Consider the following 23,992-nt stretch of genomic DNA (forward strand, 5'->3'; position numbering starts at 1 on the left):
TTTAGGACCAGATTTTTTATGGTATATTATCCTTTACTTCTTTGTGAAGATAAATGTTATTATATCAAAAAATCACAAACTACTCTCCAACCTCTAATTATAGTGGCTATGATATATAATTTTATAGTACCAAGAAAGCAGCCACTAACACAAATTAAATATATGAAACATACCAGTATTCTGATTTTTGGTACCTTGTCTTCACAGAGTTTTAAAGATATTAAAACTAATAAAACTAATATCTAGCTCTATTACAGGGCTTATACAAGAGATAGGATCTTCCTTTTGAGGCCAGTCTTTTTTTTTTTTTTTTTTTTTTTTTTTTACTATAATGTTATCCCTGTTACCTTAGAGAGGCTCTGTGGCTTAACTGAGGTCCCATAAAGGGATTTTAAAAAAGAGAAAGTGAGAGAGAGACGAAAGATGACACCCCTAGGATTGAAGCCCATGCCTTTTTGTTTGGATGCTGTGATATTTGATAAGTCTGGTCTTATGTGGTTCCTCTCCCCTCCCCTTTTTTCTTTCCTCCTTTTCCTTCCTTCCTTTCCCTCCCTCCACTCCCTTCTGCCTTAGGATTTTTGTTTTGTTTTGTTTTTTTGGTGGCTTGCCAGTACCAGGATCCAGACTCTTGACCTTGGTGTTATAACATTGTGCTGTAACCAACTGAGCTAACTGGCCAGCCCCCTCCTTTGGATTTTAATAAGCAATTGAGAATTGATGACACCTTAGAATTAAATTCAATTTTTCTTCCTCTCAAAAAATGTAGATGCCCTCACATGCTTTACCTAATAGCTTAAATATAGAGGTTAATTCTGTTTTCTTAAGGCAGTTCATCTTGGAAATGCAGGGTTTCAGTGTTACCCAATCCTGACTTTTTAGTAACCTACCTATTAAGGAATTCTATTTCCATTTTTACTGAAAAGCTGCATTATTCCTTCTTTCTGTAAGTTCATTTCTGTTTAGATGCATGTTTTGAAAGCTATTAACTTCCTTATATAGTGTGACATTTACTGGAAGCTGTGTGGTCAGTAGATTTGTATTCAGAATGTTGTTTTATAAATAAAGACAATAATGGCTCTGATGCATAGCTGAAATTAAAGTGCTCTTTATAGAATAGAGGATAAAAAGTTTTTCATTCACTAGGTAAACATTAGGCTCTTTATATGCTTATTTTGTTGTTTGTTGCATAATTCACAGACACACTGAAGCCTTAGCTAAATTGAGTAATATCCTTAAGTAAAATGGGGTATTGTAAAGGAATATTCCTTCAATAAATAATGACCAGGAATTTGAACCTTTGAAGGGAAATATAACTAACAGAAGCAGATTGTTGGTAACTGTTTAATAGATACCTTGCAAGATAGAGATTCTGGGAATTACATTTTAAAATAGAAGGAACTGTGTATTACTCAGCCATAAATCAATACATTTTAATGATTTACCCTCAGTTTCCAAAGAGGAAAGCTAATACCTTGTTATACTGATTTCCTACATCAGAAGTTCTGGAATAAGTCTTGTGAACAGTACAGATAGTTCTCCAAAATATCAAATGATTTGAAAACATAGTCTTGTTTCATGTTCATTTGTTTCATTTTCATTTAAGTGGTCCTTTTCCCCCCTCTGCTCTTTGCAGATGTAAATCATCAATCAACTAGGTCAGTTCCCTTGCTTCTGCCATCATGGCCCCAGTTTCTTCCAGTGTCTTAATTTGAAACTAATGAGAGTTTAAGTATGAAATCATTAAGTATTAAAACATCAGAGAAAATATGTGTGCCAGGCTGTATAATTTTTATACTGTATCATTCCTCCTCGGTTCTACCAGTTCTCCTTCCTATTTAGTAACAAAAATCAACTGATAATCAACTGATGTTCTTACAACAGGAAATTGAGACTACTGTATGCTGATGGAGATTCCATTAGAAGGAATAGCACTGGCTATGCAAGTACATTGTATTTGATTGGAGTATAGGGTATATAGAGAAGAATAATGGGAAATAAGTTAGGCATTGTAAATTATGGCCTAATCATTGAGAGCTTTAAAAGCTAGGATTGGAAATTTGAACTTTATTCTATTTACAGTGTTGAATCAATTGAGTGAGAAAATAATGTGGTGATAGTTGTGCTTCAGAAAGTGGAAATATGCTACTTTTTTTTTTTAATTGAAAAATATTGTCTTGGATAGCACTTAACTTCAGTTTGGATAATTCATCATCCCATTTGAACCTGAAAGTTGAAGATACCTGTGTAGAGTGGGATCCTACTGGAGGAAAAGGTCAAGAAAGTAAAATTAAAGGAAAAGAGAACAAGGGCGGCAGGTAAGCTAGTTCATTAGATGTTATATGGAGAAATGCTTGTACATTGGTTCTTACTTTATAGTAACTTATATTAAAATCCTTATTCTGCATACCAGTGTGATTTATGATATATTAGTAACACCAAAATGAAGAATATGATACTGTTTGTCATTACTTGATTTTGTCATTAATATTTTTCATTACTTTATTTTTAGTTTCTTTCCTAATCCTCTTCTTCATAGATTTTTATTTCAGCATTCTATTTCTTTAAAGTTACATATATACAGCAACTTGAATTGCTTAGAGAGAAGTTCCAGGTATAATTTCTGAATTTTAGATGTATAGATCTTTCCTGCATCTCTACACTAAATAACAACTTTTTGCAATTTCAGCCCCAGAATCTTGCCCCATTAGCAACCCAATGAACCCAAGAGGCAGGCTCAAGGACCTTTTGTTATTAACTTATTTAGACAGTGTCAAAGTATGGGAACCTGTTTCTTTTTTAACAGAATAAATTTTTGCCCAAATTGAAGGTAAATGTCATTGTGAGTTACAACAGTGAATAAAAAAAATAATAATAATAATCCTCAGGAGGCATTTGATCTAATTTTATTATAAGCTGTTAAACTTAAGTTGTAAGTCAGTCTCTTAACAGTTGCCTATTTTTATCTGACAGTGTCCATGTTACTTCACTGAAGAGACATACAAGGTGATGATCTATATCTATCTAGTTCTAGGACTTAGTATATCTAGCTTGGCTGAATAACTTTAATTTTTTCTTTTAACCAATAAGCAAAAGCCATTGCAGCAGCCTTTATAAGCTAAAATTCTGCTCTGTGTAGACTGTATTGGTAGCTTATGTTTTGAATTTACAGCATTGTAGTGTGCCACGTATTATTTGGATTATATTATATATGATAACTAAACGAGCTCTGCTTTAAAGTCTTTCTTGACTTATTTTTCCTCATCTGATTTTTTTCCTGCTTTTACTCATACCTGGCATCTTTCTTGTTGTACTGTATTCAATTTAACATTATAGCTTTGCTTTTAGTTGTTTGTATCTGACATGAGGCAGGTTTGAAGCTTTCTATATTTTATAGTAATTATGCAATTTCAAAAGCATCAAGGATAGAAAAGTTCATTGCTGAAATTCTCATTACAGTGCCAGAAAGATGAATCATTTCAAATTACACAAGTAGTAATGTGCTTATTTGAAGATATCACATATCTTTATCAGAAACAGGAATGTGTTGTTTTCAAAATTTCTTCCTTTTTTCAATTTGTTTATTATTGGTAAAAGCAATTTTGCTTTTAGTGTATTATTAGTGTATATAGTTAGTGTATTATAAATTGTAAAATGCTGCTGGATTTAATAGAATCTATGAAGTTTCATTTGGTCACTGGGAAATTTTTAGATCACTTGTATTTAGCATTTTATGTTATATTATTTCTTTCTCCCTTCCCTCCTCTTATGGGTATTTTGTATATAGGCCACTTCTAGAATGCTTATGTACATTTACTTATTCTTTCCATAAATATTTGTTCACTGTAGGATGGCTGCTGGATGTTGTGGGGTTTATAGGGATAAATACTGTCTCTGCCTTCAAGAAATTTGCTCTAACTCATGTAGGTGAGATATATATACAAGTAACAATAATGCAAGTATGTGTAATGAACAAAGGAGTTCAGAGGAAGAAAGATGTACAGAGCTGCCAGATCTTGAGATGGTCAGTTAGGACAATGAGCCAAACTGAAAGTAATAATCAAGCCTTTATTGATTTACTGTGATAGTAGAAGCAAAAAGGCTACAAAGGAAAGGGTGCTCACTCCCATAGTGTTCCATTTCCCCCAACAGAAGGCACCGGGTGAAGGTCAAGTGAGTCAGCACAGATCACAGAGGATCTTCTCATTGCCAGGAAGCACAAAATAAAAGGCACCTTCCTGTTTATGGACCTGAGGGCCAAGAAGGGGGGGGAGGGTAGAAAGGTACTGAGAGATAGTGGAGAAAAGTGTTTTCAAACTTCCACCCCTACCCACTCCTCCTGCTCTTAAGGAGATCTTCTACTCAGGCAACTGAAAAATATCTCAGCCTAGGGTCTCCCTCCCATAAGGGGGCCTCTGAACAGAGGTACCTAGGCTAGGAATGCAGATACTCTCATGAGCATGGTAGGGAGAGGGGTGTAATTGCAACTCCCTCTAGAAATTGCATTCACTAGCTATGCACTAAGTCTGGTGTGAGGAGGGCAGCCCACCCCACCGTGCACCCCCACACTACCCACCCAATCCAAAGGCCTGTCAGATGAAGCCTTTGTAATTGTCTGTGATTGGGCCTGAAAGATCACACATAGGATTTTGGCCTGGAGCTAGACTCCTCAGAAGAGTTATTTAGCCTGGTAGGATCTGGGAGACTCTCATTAAGGGGATGTTATTTAGGCTGGTTCTAGAGGAACTGGAAGAATGTGTGGTATTTGGACTTGCAGTGAGAGGAGGAACAATACGAGGAGAGGCACTGAAGCAAATTGTGTGACTTTAAAGAACACTCTTGCTGGTACATTTAGCTGTATAGTGCTCTCTAGGGGAGAGAAGGCTAGAAAGGCAGATTGGTATCAAATCAAGAACCTGAAATGCTGTCGTTTGCAGACAGTATGGAAATATAGTACAAGAATATTTTAAACTAGGGGAGTCAGAGCTAGGTTTATCTTGTTAATAGTGAATGAGATGAATTGGGTAGCAAAGAGATCGTTTGGGAAGCTGGTAAAATAATGTAGACTAGAGATAACAAAGAGCCTTAATTCAGATAAAGTGGCCAAGGTGTCTTTAAGAGTAGTGACGTGGGGGAAATCATGTTTGACATAAGACATAATAAGGGTTGTACTTTTTCCAAAAATGAACTTAGCGTTGGAAGGCTGGAATGTTGCATTGAAAGAGTTCTCCTTATTTAACTTTTCTCTGAAACTAAACTGCCATTCTCGATAGTTATGTCTTTTTTCTTTTCTCCATGCTTCCCTTTGTTTTTTTGCTACTGGTAAGTTATACATTTTTTCTTTAAAAAATTGTTATTCTGGTTATCAAAGGAGCTCTTAGCATATTTTGAAACAGGGCTAAGTGAAAATTTTCTGTTTATTTATGTGACTTTCCCTTGTTTCCTGGGAAATATTTTTCAAAATGCATCTTTCCTCCCAGCAGATATTCTGGCCCACCAACTGAGGAGGTGAACTGTCAGTGTATTTTGAAAGTTTCCTCACTGATTCTGATTCAGTAGCGCCTTCTCTATTGATAGTCACTGATTGATTACAGAATCTTAAAGGCCTATGTTTCTTCAATTTCGGACTATAGTTCAAGAAGGTATAGGTGATCCTTAGTTTATAATATCATATATTTCATTTACTCAGCCGACTGCACTCATTTTAGTCAAATATTGCACACCTACTGTGTACTGAGGATACAGAGATGAGAAGTTGTGGTTCCCTTCCCTCAGCTACTTCACAGCTGCAACCAAGTACTGAGGGTGCCATATAGTAAATTGTGTAAGAACTGTCTTTTCACCGTCACTCTGTTAGTCCCTGCCCCTTGTTAGGGAAGTTTTGTTTTGTTTTGTTTTTTAACCTTAGTGGCTTCTAGCCCAGCTGAGCAGTAAAATCTTGAAATTCATAATTAAAAAACACAAACACGTATTTCTCAAGCCCACCCTCTAACATTCTGATTCAGTAGTCTATGGCAAGTCCTGGTAATTTGCATTTTTAAAAGTTCTCCAAGTGGTTCTGATGTACAGCCAGGTTTGAGAACCACTGGTTTGACTCATTTAATTCCTCCTTACCCCTAATTAAACATTTACTCTAACCTTTCATCTCCTTCATTTGATTCTTGCCTAGTTACCCACAGCAAAATCTTTTTTACTTTCTTTGCTCCATCTCTCTCTCAGCTGAAAAGAAACTATAGTTTTGACTAAGTGTAAAAATAATACCAGCAATACTAAAACACATGGGGGTTTGAAGTGAAGTTAAATATAATCAAAAGCTAGTGTTCTAAAGTTACTGTATCCCATCTTTCTTCTTTAGTTACAAAAACTAATTTTCTACAAATACTGACATTAAAGATTAATTTTTAAAAACTATGTTTATTTTTGTATAATTACCAGTATTTACAGTTGAATTATCTTGTAAGGAGGAAGGACTTTTAAGAGTATTGTATAATAAATATTAACTTAGAAAATCTGGTCAAACCAAACCTTGAAGAAGTTAAAAAATATATTTTTGATTAATATACGATAATATTTTGGTGACTTTATGGATTAGGTAAACTGTGGTGAGCCATCCTGAGTGCCCACTCATTTTTTCTAGGAGAGAGTATACTTTGATTTTAGATAATGAGTTTCAAGTGAACTTTTGGAGAATAACTGTAAATTATACTAAGTTCTTGTATTGCATAGGAATTCTGGATAATTAAAAGCTTTTTTGTTAAAATTTAATAACCATACTAGAACAATTTTATTTTTAACCTCCTTCCTTTTCATTCCCTTTATTAGGGATTTCTATTCCAGTGTTAGTTCATAGCTTATTAATGTCTGCTAAATTGATCTTTTCTTAGGAAGAAAAATTCTAGTGCAACTATATTGGAAAGTGTTTTTATTTCTAATTAGTGGTGAGAATACAGATACTTTTCCTCATTTTCCTTAAATAATTAATTTAGGATAATCTTTTTTTTTTTTTTTTCCTTTTTTGTCTTTTTTACTGACTGGTAACGGGATCGCAACCCTCGGTGTTGCGTCCGCACCGCGCTCAGCCAGTGAGCGGGAACCAGTCTCCACATGGGATCCGAACCCTCGGCGGGAGTGCCGCCGCGCTCTCAAGCGGCGCACTCTCCAGTGCGCCACCGGGCCGGCCCAATTTAGGATAATCTTGAATAAATTTTTTGGCTTTTTAAATGCAGTAATTCCATATAATTAACATGTTATTTAAAAAACATCTTTGAGATTTAATATTTTTTTAACAAGGATATGCACATTTATTTGTTCAAATAACAAATACATAACTGAATAACAAAGGACTTTGTAGAAAGTAGGGCTTCAAAAAACTAGAGATGTAAAACTTAATTAAAATTTACATATTCATTTTATAACCTCTATAAGTATTTGAAATAGTTCTCTAAAGTCTTTCAAAAGCATGCAAATATCTGATTTCAGCAGAGGAAGATGAATAAACTTTTCAAATGCAAATTAATCTAAGCAAATCAACAAGTACACTTAATAAAAAGAAATCAAGAACAGAAATTAAACATCTAAGTTTAGCAACATAAATTGCAGTAAGAAATCAGTAAAACAGGGCACTTCAAAAAGTTCATGGAAAAAATAGAATTGAAAGATAGTAGAAATCTTTCCAAGAACTGTTTGTTTAAATTTTTTTTTTTTTTTTTTTGTTTTTTTTCGGGACCGGCAATGGATTGCAACCCTCAGTGTCGCGCCCGTACCGGACCGGGACCGACCACGGGATTGCAACCCTCGGCGTTGCTCCCGCACCTCGCTCAGCCAGTGAGCGGCTGGTCTGTATGTGGGATCCGAACCCTCGGCGGGAGCGCCGCCGTGCTTCCCAAGCGGCGCACTGTAGCAGCGCGCCACTGGGCTGGCCCTAAATTTTTGTTTTTTTAAAAAAAAGACTAAGATCATAGAAAATATGTTCTCTGACCACAGTGAGGGATTTAATCTATTTTGAATTTTAAATTTTTGTTTTTTTTAAAAAAAGACTAAGATCATAGAAAATATGTTCTCTGACCACAGTGAGGGATTTAATCTATTTTGAATTTTTAAGAGTTTGTAAAAAGCCCAATACTGTCCAGTATATCATGTCATAGGAGTATAATTTGATATAAGAGGTCAGGTTGGATCTTGTCCATTTTAGTAGGAGAAATGCTTTTGTAATACTTGATATTGTTCTGTGCATGTATTTGGGCAATTGCTGTTTCTCTTTTTAAGAAGAAAAGATCCAGAACAGAAAAATATATAAATTATAATAAAGGTTATTTAGTTATAAGAAGCCTACTTTTGCCTTTGTTTTTATTTAAATTTAACTGCAAAAAAATGTAAGCTATAACCATTATCCTTCTTGAGTTTTTTTTTTTTTCCCTTCATTAAGTCTTGTCTCATTTTGGCATTGTGTTCTTTGTATAAGCCTTGTTCAGTTTGCATGACATTACTGCTTTCAGCATGCTTTGTATTGATGGCTTCTTAGATTTGAGTGTTTATAATTGACATCTCTCTTTAAAAATTCATGTCAAATTAAATGGTGTTTTTTTCTGCAACATAATTAGAAATCTTTTCAAAGGCTTCTTCCATGGTTTGTAATTTTAGTTTATGAAACATTTACAACATAAAATATTTGTTTTTGTTTTTTTTTGTTGTTGCTGCTTTTTATATAGAAGTGGTACACCATCCCCCAAGCGGACATCTGTAGGCTCCAGGCCACCAGCAGTAAGAGGCAGCAGGGATCGTTTTACTGGAGAATCATACACAGTGCTGGGTAGGATAAAACATCATAGTTCTTCATTATCTCAGATTAAAGGCATTAAGAGTCCCACTGGTGGAACTTTCCACTCACTCAGAACTGGAGTGATTGCCTGTATGTTGAATGAATCTTTGCAGAAGTTTCCCCTTGTTAAAGCCTAATTACTTTGGGTGGGGGGGCATTCAAAATGTCTTATTATTGATAATTTTAAAACTCTGCTATAGCTTACATAGTGCTGTCACGAGGGGATGGTAAGGAAGAAAAGTTCTGAAGCATTTTATATTCAGAAAAAAATAGTAATAAATGTAAAGGTTACAGCAGGTACTCTGCATTTAGTGTCTGTTAACATGATTATTCTAACAGAAAGAATGCTTGAATCAAATTTTTTGTGCTATTTATGTGGGACAAATGATAGATAAAAATCTATGTGACTCATGAAAAAAGAGATATGAGTCAAATCTACCTTCTGATCTTTTGTAGGAGACACTGCCATTGAAAGTGGACAACATTATTGGGAGGTCAAGGCCCAGAAGGATTGTAAATCCTACAGTGTGGGAGTAGCATACAAAACTTTGGGGAAATTTGACCAATTGGGAAAGACGAACACTAGTTGGTGTATCTATGTCAACAACTGGCTACAAAACACATTTGCAGCAAAGCATAATAATAAAGTCAAAGCTTTGGATGTTACTGTTCCTGAGAAAATAGGTGTATTTTGTGATTTTGATGGGGGTAAGTTTTCTTGTTTTAAGTCACTTCATCATAGTTGTTTGTATTTGAGTAATTTTCATTGGTAATCATTTCAACAGAATTTCCATTAGTATTGTGGTAAGGACATTTTGACCAACTGGTCTTTGATCACAAACATAATCTCAGTTCTAGAATTGACTGGAAGGGTGCGTGATGTCTGCCTGGAGCCCTACAAAAGCATTCATTTATAATATACTAAGTAAGTCTGAAAAATTTTGCTAATTTTAGTCTTCAGCACTAAAATGTCTTCTGTCCATTTTAATTCCTTTCTTACTATGTTTTATTACCGACCTGTAAAGAGTGGAGTCAGATTTTTTTAGTTGGAGTAGACCTGAGAAATTACCCAATCCATCTGCCACACTGTATAATATCTTTATTACACTATCTCTATAGGTAGTTCGCACCCTTGTGCTTGAAGAACTTTTTAATGTGAAGCTTATTGTCTTAGAAGGCAGCCTCTTTCATTGTTGGATGGCTCTTGGTTATGTTTTCCTTGGCTTGACTCACTTTGTCTCTATAACTTCTGAGACTGTTGCTCTTAAATTTTGCCATCTGAATAAACGCAGAATTATGTTCTGTAATTCAAATTTCATGTGATAATCCTTATTTGTTTAAAAACTACTAATATTGCTTTTCTTGCCCTGTTTTTCTAGACTATACATCCTTCGTTATTAGCTGTTCCTATTATAATCTAAACAAAAAGGAAAAAAGTTAATTTTGGCTTGATTTATTTTTAGTGATGACATGTCAGTTTCACTGCATTCTTTTTTACTTATTCAGCTTTGAATCACATAAATCATTTTCCTCAAGTGGCAAATTCATTGACATACTTTTTTTTCTTTTTTAACTACCACAACAGCATTTGCTTATCTTCTCTCTCCTTCCCTATACTCTGATTCCACAAAGATAGTAGTGAGAAGTAATTGTTAGCCTAGAGCACAGGGTATATAGTAAGGGGAAGTTGTGATATACAATGGGATCAGATTTCTGCGAGCCTTGAAAAATAATAATAGTCTTTAATAGTGGGGAGGTGTGGTTCTGCATGTTTTAGAAAACTATAGTTTGAGAAATATTAGTAAATGGTTAAATTTGGAAGAGACTGTAAGCATAACTTTTCAGGAGGCAGTCTTTAAGCGCTGTTTGTTAAGGGTAGGACCATGTCTATTTTGCAAATTACTAAATCCTTATTGTCTGGCAAGTGCTTTTTACATAAAAGCCCTTAGTGTTTGTTGAGTGATTGGTAACAAGGACCTGAATGGTAGGGAATCAAGAAGAATGGATTTGATGGTGTGAAAGTAGAATTCATAGGATTTGGTAACTAAATATGGATTGAAGGGGAGAGATAAGAATTGAAGATGACTTTGAGGTTCCAGCCAGTGTAATCAAGAGGACAGTGTCAACAGGATAGGGAACAGAGAGAGTCTGGGGGGAAATGAGATGCCAGCAAGACAGCCATGTGGCATTTTTGGCAAACATTTTGAAATTCGGTGCTAGGACTCAGAAGAGAAGTAGAGGTGAAGCTGAATACAGTTGTGCGCCACATAATGACATTTTGGTCAATGACAGACCACATATACTCTTATGATGGTGGCTGCCATATAGCCTAGGTGTGTAGTAGGCTATACCATCTAGGTTTGTGTAAGTATGCTCTATGATGTTCGCGTGATGACGAAATTGCCCACGATACATTTTTTAGAACATTATCCCTGTCGTTAAGTGGCACATGACTCTATTTGAGACAGCATCACAGAGTGGCTAGTGAAGATTGCAGAGAATAGTGTATTTAAGCATTACTGCTGTGCTGCTTACTGTGTGATCATATGTAGGTTGCTTAATAATTTGAGGTAATGTATGTAAAGCACCTAGTGCTTTAATAGTATGTATAAATGTTAATTTCTTTTCCTCTTTGTTTGGTGGCAGTTGATATATTAAGGCAGTTGAGCATTGTAGAGAGAAAAAAGAGCCCTTATAAAGCAGCTATATTTAGAACAGGAGAAAAAGGAATAGACAGAAGGTGTCCTTAGGGTTCAGATACAAACCAAGAGAATAGTCATCAGAGAAGAGTTTCAGGAAGTGTTAACAGTTGTAAGGAGGCCATCATGTTGCACAGTTAGGAGATCAGACCAGCAGAGTTATTTTAGGATGTGATCCTGTTGAAGGAGAGACTGGGAAAGGATTTTAAAAATTAACAAAGCTGAGGCAATGATGACTGTACTGTGATTTCAGAGACTGAAGTATGAGTATGGCTTCAGATAGAAGACCGAAGACCAGGTTTAACAGAGTAAATTTAAATGGTGACAGGATTTGAGTAGAGAGGTTGGTTGTGTTAAAAATAAGGAGGAATAAATTGTCTTGGTTTTTACTGGGCTAATGAAACCATTTGTTAAATAATGATAACATAAAGAAATAGTATATAGTTGAACAAGTAGAATAGTGCCAGATTATGGAGATCTTGAAAACCAGGGAAAGTAGAATGGGGAGGAGTAAAGGGGGTTTAAAAAAAAAAAAAAGAAAGAAAACTGAATTTGGGCTTTTCCTTAATCACGTTTACAAGTGAGAATTATTAAGTCCAGTCCTTATAGTTCGTAACAAAAAATTAATTCAAAAAAAGAAAGAAAACTGAATTTGGGCTTTTCCTTAATCATGTTTACAAGTGAGAATTATTAAGTCCAGTCCTTATAGTTCGTAACAAAAAATTAATTCAAAAATATGTATTAAGTTATTGCTCTTTTGCATGTTTATATGTAGATTTAATTAGATGTTTTACTTTTTTCATATAATAAATTAGGCTTTTTCCCCCCTTCCTTTTAGGTCAACTTTCTTTCTATGATGCAAACTCAAAACAGTTGCTGTATTCCTTTAAGACAAAATTTACTCAGCCAGTACTACCTGGTTTCATGGTTAGTACCTAATACATGTTTTATTTGGTTTGGCAACTTGAAGGAGAATAATCTGATGCTGTATATTTGGGGAAGTAGAATATCTTACTTTTTCTCCTTATTCCTCTCCCTTTCTAAATCCACCTTCTCCCAAATCTGTGATCATCTATTTTTGGTATATTTTATTGAAGTCAATGTTCATACATAAAAGTACATAAAGCATAAGCATGTAGTTTGATCAGTTTTCTTAGGAGTGTACTCACTCTTATAACCAACACCTAGATCAAGAAATGGAGCATTACTGGAATCTCAGAGGCCCCCTTGTGCCCGTTTCCAGTCACTAATGGCCCTCCTCCAGAGTACCCATTATCTTCAATTTTAATACCACAAATTCATTTTGCCTCCTTTTCAACTTTGTATAAATGGAATCATAAATATCTTTTTGGCTCAACATTATGTTTGTGAAATTTATCCATATTCTATGTAGTTGTAGTTAATTCATTTTCATAGCTGTACAGTCTTCTATTATATGGCTATATCACAGTTTGTTTATTCTGATTTAGTTGGATATGTGGGTGTTTTCCATTTAGGGGCTTTTACAAATACAGCTGCTATGAATATTCTTGTTCATGTTTTTGATAAATGTATGTATATATTTCCATTGGTTATATACCTAGGATTGGGGTTGTTAGATCATATGGTATGTGTGTATAATCAACTGTAGTAAATACTGCCAGCTTTCCAAAGTGGTTGGTTATATTAACTTACAACCAGCAGTATGTGAGAGTTTAGTCTTTATGGTTTTGCCTTTTCCAGGATGTCATGTAAATGGAATTATATGGTATGTAGCCTTTTGATTCTGTGGCATAATGCATTTGAAATTCATCCATGTTGTTGTGTATGTCAGTATTCTCCTCTTTTTTATTGCTGAGTAGTGTTTTTTATATATTTATATCTATAGTATGTATCACAGTTTATTCATCCACCCACCAGTTGGAGGACATTTGGGTTCTTTACAGTTTTTGGCGATTATGAATAGTCACTATAAACATTCACATAGGGGTTTTTATGTGAACATATGTTTTCATTTCTCTTGGATAAATATCTAATAGTAGTGTTGCTGGATTACATTGAAAGTGTATGTTTAATTTTATAAGAAACTACCAAAATGCTTTCCAAAGTGGCTGTATCATTTTTGCATTCCCACCAGCAGTATATGAGAGTTCATCACATCTTTGCCATCATTTGGTATTATCAGATTATTTGTTTTAAGTAGTGGCATCTTATTGTGGTTTTATTTGCACTTTCCTAATGACAAATGATGTTGAGCGTCTTTTATATGCTTACTTGCCATTCATATAACTTCTTTGGTGTGAAGAATCTGTTAAAATCCTTTTTGGGGGGAGGGTAGGGTGTTTTCTTATTAAGTTTTAAGAGTTCTTTGTATATTTTGGATATTAATCCTTTATCATATATATGGTTTGCAAATATTTTTTCCTGGTCTGTGGCTTGCTTAATATTCTGCATATTTCAAACAGAAATTTTTTTCATTTTGATTTGAACTCTAATTTACCAATTTTTTTTCCTTTTATGGATAATATTTTATGTAACTCAAAGTCACAAAGATTTTCTCCTATGTTTTCTTCCTGAAGTTTTACAGTTACATTTAGGTCAGTGATCTGTTTTGAGTTAATTTTTGTACATGGTATAATGTATGGTTTGAGGTTCATTTTTTCCATATGGATGTCTGATTGCTCCATTACCATTTATTGAAAATATTAATTTTTCTTCTTTGATTTGCCTTTGCACTTTTAATGCTAGATATTTTGAGTAAATATTTTTCTAAATCACTTAAATAATTTCCAGTATTGTAGTGTAGTAGTTTTATAGTCAGAGTTGTTTGTTTATTGTGTGAGTTCATCATTACTGAGTCTGCTAGTTTTGAAATTTTAGAATGTTAATTATCTAGTTACAAAACCCACAGGTCAGTAGATTCTTTGGAATACTACTCCAGTTATTTAGTAGATATTGAATACTTAAGGATATAATTGAAGGTGGGAATACTTAAACAACTTCTAGAATTTTCCAAGCTTTAAGCTTCTGTCTGCTTCATACATGGTAGTTGATGATAGTTTAATCATATTTTTATATATTAATTCTCTTGACTCTGTTCCAAATCTGTTATTTTTCACCTTATTGAATCATAGCTGCTCCATTCACAAGCAAAGTAGTTTTATCTTTCATAAACTCATTCACATTTATGATAATAACAGAACATGGCAAGTACATCTGGATATTGTCATTTGTATTTCTCTGAAAAATTCTTAAAGAATTATAAAAGAGTTCTTATTGTTAACAAGATAGGGAAGAAACCAATGGCGTTTACTCTATTAAGAGATGGGTGTTAGATATTTGTAGTCTCAGGCCACCTGTTACCATCAAAACTGAAAGCAATAATTGGGATAAGAAAGTTGGCTCTTTGTGCACTTCCCTTGGTTATGAAATCAGCATCAGTAATGATAACCAGTATCTTTTGCCTAAATTAATCCAAGTTAGTTTCTAAATTTCTGCAGCCCACAGTTCCTTCCTTTGGGTACAGCTCCAGTGGGTTTTGCTGCCACAAAGATTTCCTCTGGCCTTTGTGGTTCTAAAAGAATTCTGAGTTAGCCTTTTACTTCTCAGCTCAGATATGAAGGTTATCAGTTTGGGACTTATCGATATTCATACATGTGGCATTTTACCTTTCGAATGGAAATTTAAGAAACACTGAAGTTTTGATTTGATTTGAAATATGACTGAGTTTTATTCTTGTCTCTTCTTAGGTTTGGTGTGGTGGACTTTCTTTGAGTACTGGGATGCAGGTTCCAAGTGCTGTCAGAACACTTCAGAAAAGTGAAAATGGAATGACTGGTTCAGCTAGCAGCCTGAACAATATTACTCAATAATGCCTACTCAGAATATGCTTTCCCTACCCTCCCTCTTGGTTGGGTGGCCTTTGCTGGGCAGTTACTAATCACAGAAATTTGTGAGTGGTGGAAATCAGGTTTGCTAAGTTCTGCTTTAAGGCCTGGAATCTGTTAGCATTAAGCATCTAGTATGAAGCATTCATAGGACCTACTGTGCAATATCATAGAAGCAAGCAGATAATGAGCAAGAAACTGATGTTTTGAAGAGTACATGGGGAAAAAGTCAGTGTTCGAATATTTGTATAGAAACTCATTTTTGTGTTTGTGGATTAGTTTGACTCTTCTAATATGTTTAGCTGCATTTGGTAACTCTAGGGCCTGGGGTTAAAAGCTTTTAAATCTTGCCTCCTTTGCTCTATATTTTCTCTTTTCTATCTCATCAATACCTATTATTATTTGATTCTTACACTGAAGCTTTAAAAATAAACAGTCTGCTGAGATTTTCTAAACATTGAAATCATTGGTTGGGGATGATGGAGAGGTTTTCTTACAGTTTGTTTTTCCCCTTTTATAAATAAGTTGACTTTTGCTAAATTATCCTCTTGTTTATTGACTAGATTGTGTATCACTTTATCTTTTCCAAAATATTGTGTTATTTCTCTTGTGGTTATAACTCAAAATAGAGAGTGGAGAGTTTCTAGACATAACAACAGCTTAAAATCACCCAAATTTCAGATTTGTACGTGCCGTACTAACAAGTTGTAATGGGATATTTATATGTTGCCCTGTTTAATTAGAATTCTTTTCATTCCATCACTTTGGATGATGGGTAAGATTTTTAAAAGACTTATATTTTCTCATTTTATTGTCTAGTTCAATCCTACCTTTAATAGTTATCTATGGTAAAATTCCTACTTGAATTTGGCACTGATAATTATGCTGATTTTTAACATTTCTAGAAGGAATGAAAGTTTATTAAAGTTATATAGAGGGTAGAAAAACCTACACTACTCAAGTTTTATCTAAGAAGGATAGGTTATCAAGGGAGCTGCCTAAAAGTATTCTTTACGAAGTAATTTGTATCTTCTTTTTAATAAGATACAGAATGGTTTAAACAATTGCTTTGAAAAAAATCTGCAAATTTCTGACTTAATTGGCACCTGAGTCTTTCTTTTTTTTTTTTTTTTTAAAAGATGACTGGTAAGGGGATCTTAACCCTTGGATTGGTGTTGTCAGCACCACGCTCACCAAAGTGAGCAACCAGCCATCCCTATATGGGATCCGAACCCGCGGCCTTGGTGTTATCAGCACCACACTCTCCCGAGTGAGCCACGGGCCGGCCCCAGCACCTGAGTTTTTCGAACAATCATTCAGATGTTATTTTTCTCTCAGTCCTTTTGCTACATTCATTTCCTAAAGGAGTGAAATTATTCCAAAAATTGACTTAGACCTCTTTCCCAAACATGGTGAAAATATGTTAAGCAGTGAGTAAAGCCCATGGTTATTGAGCAGAACATGTCTATTCTTAAAAGGTAATTAAAATTTGTAATTCAAGTCTTGTGAGTCGAATTAAAAATTGTAATTACAGTTATTTAAGAATTCCTTGAGCATTTTTAAGAGGTGTTCCTTGAGCATTTTTAAGAGGTGTTCCTTGAGCATTTTTTAAGAGGTCTGAATTTGTATTTTCTTTAGTTTTTGAAACTTTTAATTTCTCTTGTTGACTGTGTTTCATTTTCATTTTAAATATCTTGTGCTATGACAACCTTCTCCCAAGAAGTGACCATTGCTGCTTACATTTGAGTTGTTTTCCATGTAAAGGCCTGTGTAGTTATAATAGCTCATTTTCTCTTAAAATTTACTGCTTATTATTAGAGTGTTTTGTTCCGCTGGTAAAACGAATCTAAATGAATTTTATTTGAATTGGGTATTTTTCCAGAGGACATTCATATCTGCACTATTATCTGATGACATATTGATAATTTTAAAGACTATCAGGTAGTTTATAGAATGAACTGTTAGTAGATATTTTTTGATTCTCCAAACAAATATAATTTTGGTTTTTGTTCCTCATAGAGATTTTGAGAGAAATTTTTGGATGTTTCAGGACCTAAGGAAACAGGAATTTGTAATTCTCTTTCACAGATTCAAACCTGAAAGCAGTAATTTAGTGGTCAGGTTGTTATATGTGAATTTTAGTATATCTTAGCAAAAATTACACAGAAAAAGCCAGATGTTCTTGTATAAAATTTTTTACTATTATGTTATATATAATTGTGTCTTCTCATTAATTCAGTGCCTTTTTCCTCTAAGCATGCTCTTGCTCCGTGCACCATGCAGTGTCAACTGATATTTAAGTCAGGGAGCATTATGTTGTAGTGATGAGGGCATGGGGAAAAGGATATATTAATCAGGGACTGGAGGAGTGCATATGATTCTTGAGCTTATGCTGAGACTCTTCATATAAAATTTTCTAATATTCATTTGGAAAATGTGTTTATTTCACTGAGGAGTTTTCATTTCTTTTGTAGTAACAAATATAAATTCAGTAAGTCCAGAATCCACGTTCTCATCACATGAATATGTAATATTAGTTTATATTTTATTACTTCAAAATAAGAATCTGAGGGTTTTCTCTCACTGCCGATTCTTAAAGGTATCTAAAAGTAAAGAACAAAATAGTTTGTTTTAAAGTGTTTTAAATTTATTTGTTAAGTTAAACTGGAGAAAGTTTGTCATCCTCATTTCAAACTAAAAAAATAATCAAATATAGTGCTTATTTAAATGGTTTCAAAATAAGGTAACTATTAACTTGACCAAAATATAAAACATTCTCATTGACATTTGAATTAAAAAAATTGAACATGCTCAATTTAATACATTGTGTAAAGTTGGTAAACCCTTTCAGATATCCTTTATTGCTTTATTTACTTTTTGTTTTGATAGGTCAAACATGACTGCTTTCTATAAAGGAAATGCATGAGATATTGACTGTAATGGATGTATCACAGGTGTAAAAAAAAAATTGTTTTATAAAAACGTGTTAAGTATTGCATTTCTCTTTTAGCAGTTAAATTCCAAACCAGTTTTATTAACCTGGATATAAAAATGAAGGAGCTGCCTTAAGCACTTTAGAAAAATAATTTTTTTTACAATTTATTTTGACTCGTTCAACTGACCACATCAAATATGTCTTTAACTTTTGGTAAATTTGTATATACCAAGCATTTAATAACTAATGCACATAGAAATTTAATATAAGGTGATTCTTTGAATGTAACAGGTATAGGTAAACAGATTGAAAGTATTAGAGGCATGCCTGTCTGTCATGAGTTTAATTGATGGCATCTGTATCATTTTGACAAACCATGAACTGTACAGCTAGATTTGGCCTTCTTACTCTGTTCTGCAAACAGTAAATTTTTTCCCCATGTTATAAAGAGACATTCTGGCTTGCTTTTATTTACTCATTTATGAAACTAAAGCATGAACAACATTATGACTGATCCTTGGTATAAATAATAAAAGTAAATATTTGTAATGAAATTTTTTAATTAGGCTATGATATGGCTCTGATATTCTATTTTATGATTTACCTAGAATGGTTTTTCTCTATATACTTTTTCCATAAAATTATAGTTATTCATGTAATTTTGTTTCTTTTGGAAACAACTGGAAAAAAATTGGAAAAATTTATATGGAAACTAATTATTTCAAAGAGTATTAATTTTAAAAGAGGACAGTATAGACTTCTTACTGTCAAATATGTGATCCCAAGCTAAAAGAATTGTCTGTATTTTCAGATCATAATTCTTTATTTTAAAAACATTTGTTTTTATTTGTTAGATCAGTGTTGATTCATTGGCTAATTCATACAAGTAGTTTGAGTGTCTATTGATACGGCAGTCAAATTTGATTACTTTGTATTCATATTTCCATAACTAGTGAAATTTGATGTACTGTGCATATAGTTTTGTGGCTTTTGAATGGTGTGACGGAGTTTGCATCTTAAAAACAATGTTTTGCTAATAAGTCAGAAGTTTTCAAAAGTAATTTGTTATAGTTTGTAAAAAAAAAAAAAAAAAACTGCATGTAATGTGGTTCACTTTTATATAGTCACAAAAAATGGGTCTGAAAAAGTTTCTTCCTTGATTTTATTTTTACACTGGATATATTCTTTTAGTGAAGAGTGTGGTCAGCAAAAATTCACTTGGTATACACGCAACAATATAGTTATTTGTTATTTTTAACCAAAATGTATATTTAATAATGCCAGTACCAGAGTATTATAAGAGATCATGAGTGTTTTCTTAATCATCACAGCAAGATTACCTCATGTTCAGTATAGTTTTAGTTTTGTGTGTATTTTACGTTAGTCACATTCTGCAATTATTTGTGATCTTGATATGTCACATATGACAGCTTTGTTACCTGTAATATTTGATTAACCTAAATACTTAAGCATTTTGAATTACTTGGAGTTTAAATGGATTACATATGGTATACGTTGTTTTCATTGAAAAGATATCATTGGACATGCCATATAAAAGTTAGTATTAACTTATAAATAAATACCAGAAATTGCCATAGTACTTTTCTCCTAAGACTACCCCGTTATTAAACTAAAAGTGTATTTGTTATTTCTGGGTCAGTATAAAGCTTAGATTTTCGGTTCATAAACATTTAAGTTATGTTAGTTTAAATTGATAGGTTCTCTTAATGGTTCACATTCAATGTATGTTGGTCCATGGGAATGGACATGTAGAGGATTTCATGGTATGTAAGGGCAGAAGGTAGGTGAACGTGTTTGCTTTGGCTTGGAACTCATTAAGTTTGGACTGATTTTAAAATAAGTCAAATTGTAAGTGATTGGTAAAAGGCATTTTTACTAGTATTGGAACTTTTTGTAGAGCATAAGGTCTATGATAATGCATTTTTTTTTTTTAACATTTCCAATATCTCTAAGGTACCAAAGCACTGCGTGTAATTTACCTTTTAAGGGAATCTCTTTAAAATTGAATTTATAACTAATTCACACTGTAAGATATATAATAGCTAAAGTTTCTGGAGTACTTTACATTAAAAGCCACTAGTCTTTAAAATCTCTGGATATGATATAAAAAAGATTTTGGCATCATTTCTTTGAAAGTATTTAAAATTAATCACCATCGCTCTATCAGATACTAGATCTGTGACCTCTATACATAAATCATTTATCATCTTTGGGCATCTGTTGCCTTACATAAAATAATTGTACCTTGTTCAGCTTACCTCACAGGGCTGTTGTGAGGAATAAAATGAAATGGAGTATGTGAAATTGCTTCAGTAACAGTAAAATGCTATATAAAATGTAAAACGTTATTTTTAGGTAATAATGGATTTAAGTGTTTGGATACTTCTGGATGCCATTTACTTTGATAAAGTATGTGCTTAAAATGGTATCACCAGTGATTTCAAACGTGATTGAAAAATAAAGACACCAATCAAAATGCCTTTTAATATTCATTTAGTTTGTGCATGATTTATGGCCTTTTTATATTTTCTAATCAAGCCTGTACCTCTGTTTCAAGACTTTGTCCAGCTGTGAAAGTTCTCCCACAGTATTAGTGTCAGTGTAGAACAGTAGCATAAATAAACAAATGCATTAAGCTTTATTTCCATGCAGGCATTTGCACTTTCAGGACTGCTTAGTGCCACATGCAGAAAGTGAATTTGGCCTAAATAATTCTTTACAAAAAACCAAATGGTTCAGCAGTTTGTTTTACTGGATAAATGATATAAGGTGTGCCCACTGAACATTTGGAAACTTTGTAGTATTTTCATTTTTAAAAAATAAGAATGAAGCATTTCAAAACCTTGTTAACCTGGATATCATTTAACAACTCTCTTGACATATTTGTTTTGCTTTAAATTGGATTTATTAAATGGTTTACAGGCTATCTTAATCTACAGATTTGATATGTCTATTATCTGGACATGGTTTTGCTATGCAGTTATGATAATAAAATTTGAATTCCTCAGGTTTAGCCTGTAAGTTATGGATGAAGACCATTAATGAACTACTTATAATGTACTCAGTGCTGCAAAATAGTGTTTTAATAAGCACATTGCCTCATTTTTCTTAGAAACAAGACAAAGCCTTTTAAATGGTTTTTTAACTATAAAATAGGGTATTCAAAGTGGAATAACTGGTATGTTGAAATGATTGTATGTTCTGTATAGAATGTCCCGTTTAAGTTTTTATAAAAGCACCTGGAATATCTCATCTAAAAATTAAACTTTTTTCCTGCTTAATTTTGCTTCAGTGCTTGATTTTATTAACTCTTTTATTAATATCTACAGTGTGCTCTTGGAGAGGTGAATATTAAAAGTCACGGTCCCTTTGCCTAGAAAGCTTACATTTTAGAGCACTGCTGTTCAACAGAATTTTATGCAGTGATTGATGGAAAGTTCTAGATTTGTGCTGTCCAGTACAGTAGCCCATAACCACAGGCAGCTATTGGACACTTTAAATGTGGCTAGCACACTAAGCCATTGAATTTTTAATTTTAATTTAAACAGAGTTGCATGTTGCTAACAGCTACTGTTTTGTACAGTGCAGCTATAAGTGGAAAAGGAAACATGCTACAAGTGACTGTAATAACAATTAGGAATTTAGTTTCTGTCTTTGGAGCTTTTTACCTCTTGGGTCACATTTTTGTAGATGGTAACTAAGAGAGTCAGAACCAGAACTAAACCTTTTTAAAGTTTGTATTCTAACTTGAAACAAGTTTGGGAGAAAAACCAAACCATTCAATGACAAAATGAGACTGGAGTGGGCCGGCCCCGTGGCTCACTCGAGAGAGTGCGGTGCTGATATCGCTGAGGCCGCGGGTTCGGATCCTGTATAGGGATGGCCGGTGCGCTCACTGGCTGAGCGTGGTGCAGGCAGCACCAAGCCGAGGTATGCGATCCCCTTACCGGTCAAAAAAAAAGGGGGGGGGGGTGGAGCTCCTGTCACTAAGATCATTTTCACCAAGAGAAGAATAAAGGGAGACTGGATAGTCTTTAGTTTTAGGGAGAGGAGTGTGACAGTGATTGAGGAATGAATATCCTTATATAGAAGACAGAATGTGAACAGATGCAACACTTCTGGAGAACAGTTTTGCAGTGTCAAGATTTTAAATGCACATACCCTTGAAAAGTTAATTCCCTTTTTAAGTATTTCTATTACGTATATATTCACAAGCCAATATTTATTGCAACATTAGAAAAGCAAAATACAAGCAACCTAATTGTTAAATGGAGAAAGGCAAATCTGGATGGCTCTGGAGGCAAATTCTGTTTTCTTTTTTGGTAGCTAGAACAAAGAACTGGCTTAATAGGCCTAAGTTATCTCAACAAAAAGAATGGGCTACCTGAATTTTGAAGGCTCCCCTTTTCTAATTTGCTGTTACCATTGTTATGTACTAACCTAGATATATTCTGCACATCCCATCCCCAGCAAATGTTATGAATATGTAGACCATTATGGGAGTTGGCTTCCTCAGAGCCTTTTCCTTGGTATACAAATTCTGCTGTGCCTGGCTGGGATGTCTATACAATATGAACTCAGGAAATCATATACACTCTACTTTTCTGTCCAAGTCCTTCCTTATTAAACCCCACTTTACATTGACACTGCGTTGTACTACTAGTGTGTTTATGCCCCTTTTGCACAAGGTCACCACAACGGGGTAATTAGATTGTGGTGCTTACATGTAACCCTACATAGCTGTTAAAGGATATGCTGTTAATAGGAGGGTATTCATGATATGAAAACATTGTCCAGCCTGTTGACAAGCCGAGTACCAACCATGGGAACTTTCCTGCCACCAACCACGCCATACTCCGCGGCTCTGCACTTGACGGCACCTTTTGCAGCGGTTGCTGTGAGTGCCGTAAAGCTNTTCTTCCCCAAGTCCATCCTGAAAAAAGACTATATACAGGGGTATATACCCCTATGGGTGGCAGTTTGTGGGGAGTATGGATGGAGCTCAGATATGTAGACTGGAGTGTGCACATGCATACATGCCAGGACCATTCTGGTAGGCTGAAGGCAGAAGAAAAAAGAGCCAGGGGCTCAGGGAAGGACAGGCCAACCTAGTTTTCATGCCTTCTCTTTCCAGTTCATGTCTTAAGAAACTGAGAATTCCACACTTGAACACAGAGTTCTCCTTGAGAAGAAATATTTGTCAAGGTAGAAGGATATAACATTATGATGATTACCTCTTAGCTGTTCAGGTACTTCAAATACATCAGGGTTGGCCTCCATTTGTACTGTTGCCATACATCCCACAAATGTTAGGAGTGGTCCAGGAGTGATTTTTAAGAGATAGATGTTTACTTGTAATAGATGCTTTTACCAATCCTCCTACCCCTCCTCCAGCTGTACTGGTTAACCAGATTAAAGCATACTGACTGATGTTTATGGTTAGCTGAAGGCTCACAGCTGACCCTCCGGTATGCTTGAGAAGTACTGCTGCCACCAGTTGAGTTGTATGTCTACCTCGAGTTAGCCGTTCCCAAACCTGTTTATGCCGATAGTAGTTGTAATTGTATAATTTACATATTATATAAGCCAGTGAAATGAGTACAAAAAGTTACTTATAAAGAAAGTGGGGGAAACTTTAGAGATGAAAAGCTAAAAA

The 23,992-nt window shown here is 34.2% G+C and overlaps 1 protein-coding gene across 1 annotated transcript in view; it reads left to right on the forward strand.

Moving 5' to 3' along the window:
- FSD1L (fibronectin type III and SPRY domain containing 1-like) overlaps positions 1–15,730 on the forward strand; it is an 81,504-nt gene extending 65,774 nt beyond the window's left edge. The window contains exons 9-14 of the mRNA XM_008589485.1: positions 2,183–2,315; positions 2,971–3,003; positions 8,709–8,806; positions 9,272–9,523; positions 12,353–12,441; positions 15,243–15,730. Of these exons, the coding sequence (XP_008587707.1) occupies positions 2,183–2,315; positions 2,971–3,003; positions 8,709–8,806; positions 9,272–9,523; positions 12,353–12,441; positions 15,243–15,365 (728 nt within the window). The 3' untranslated portion in view covers positions 15,366–15,730. The remainder of the gene's footprint in view (positions 1–2,182; positions 2,316–2,970; positions 3,004–8,708; positions 8,807–9,271; positions 9,524–12,352; positions 12,442–15,242) is intronic.
- Positions 15,731–23,992: the final 8,262 nt, after the last annotated feature.

The sequence above is a fragment of the Galeopterus variegatus genome, unplaced genomic scaffold, assembly GCF_000696425.1.
Source record: "Galeopterus variegatus unplaced genomic scaffold, G_variegatus-3.0.2 Scaffold5468, whole genome shotgun sequence".
Taxonomy (NCBI): domain Eukaryota; kingdom Metazoa; phylum Chordata; class Mammalia; order Dermoptera; family Cynocephalidae; genus Galeopterus; species Galeopterus variegatus.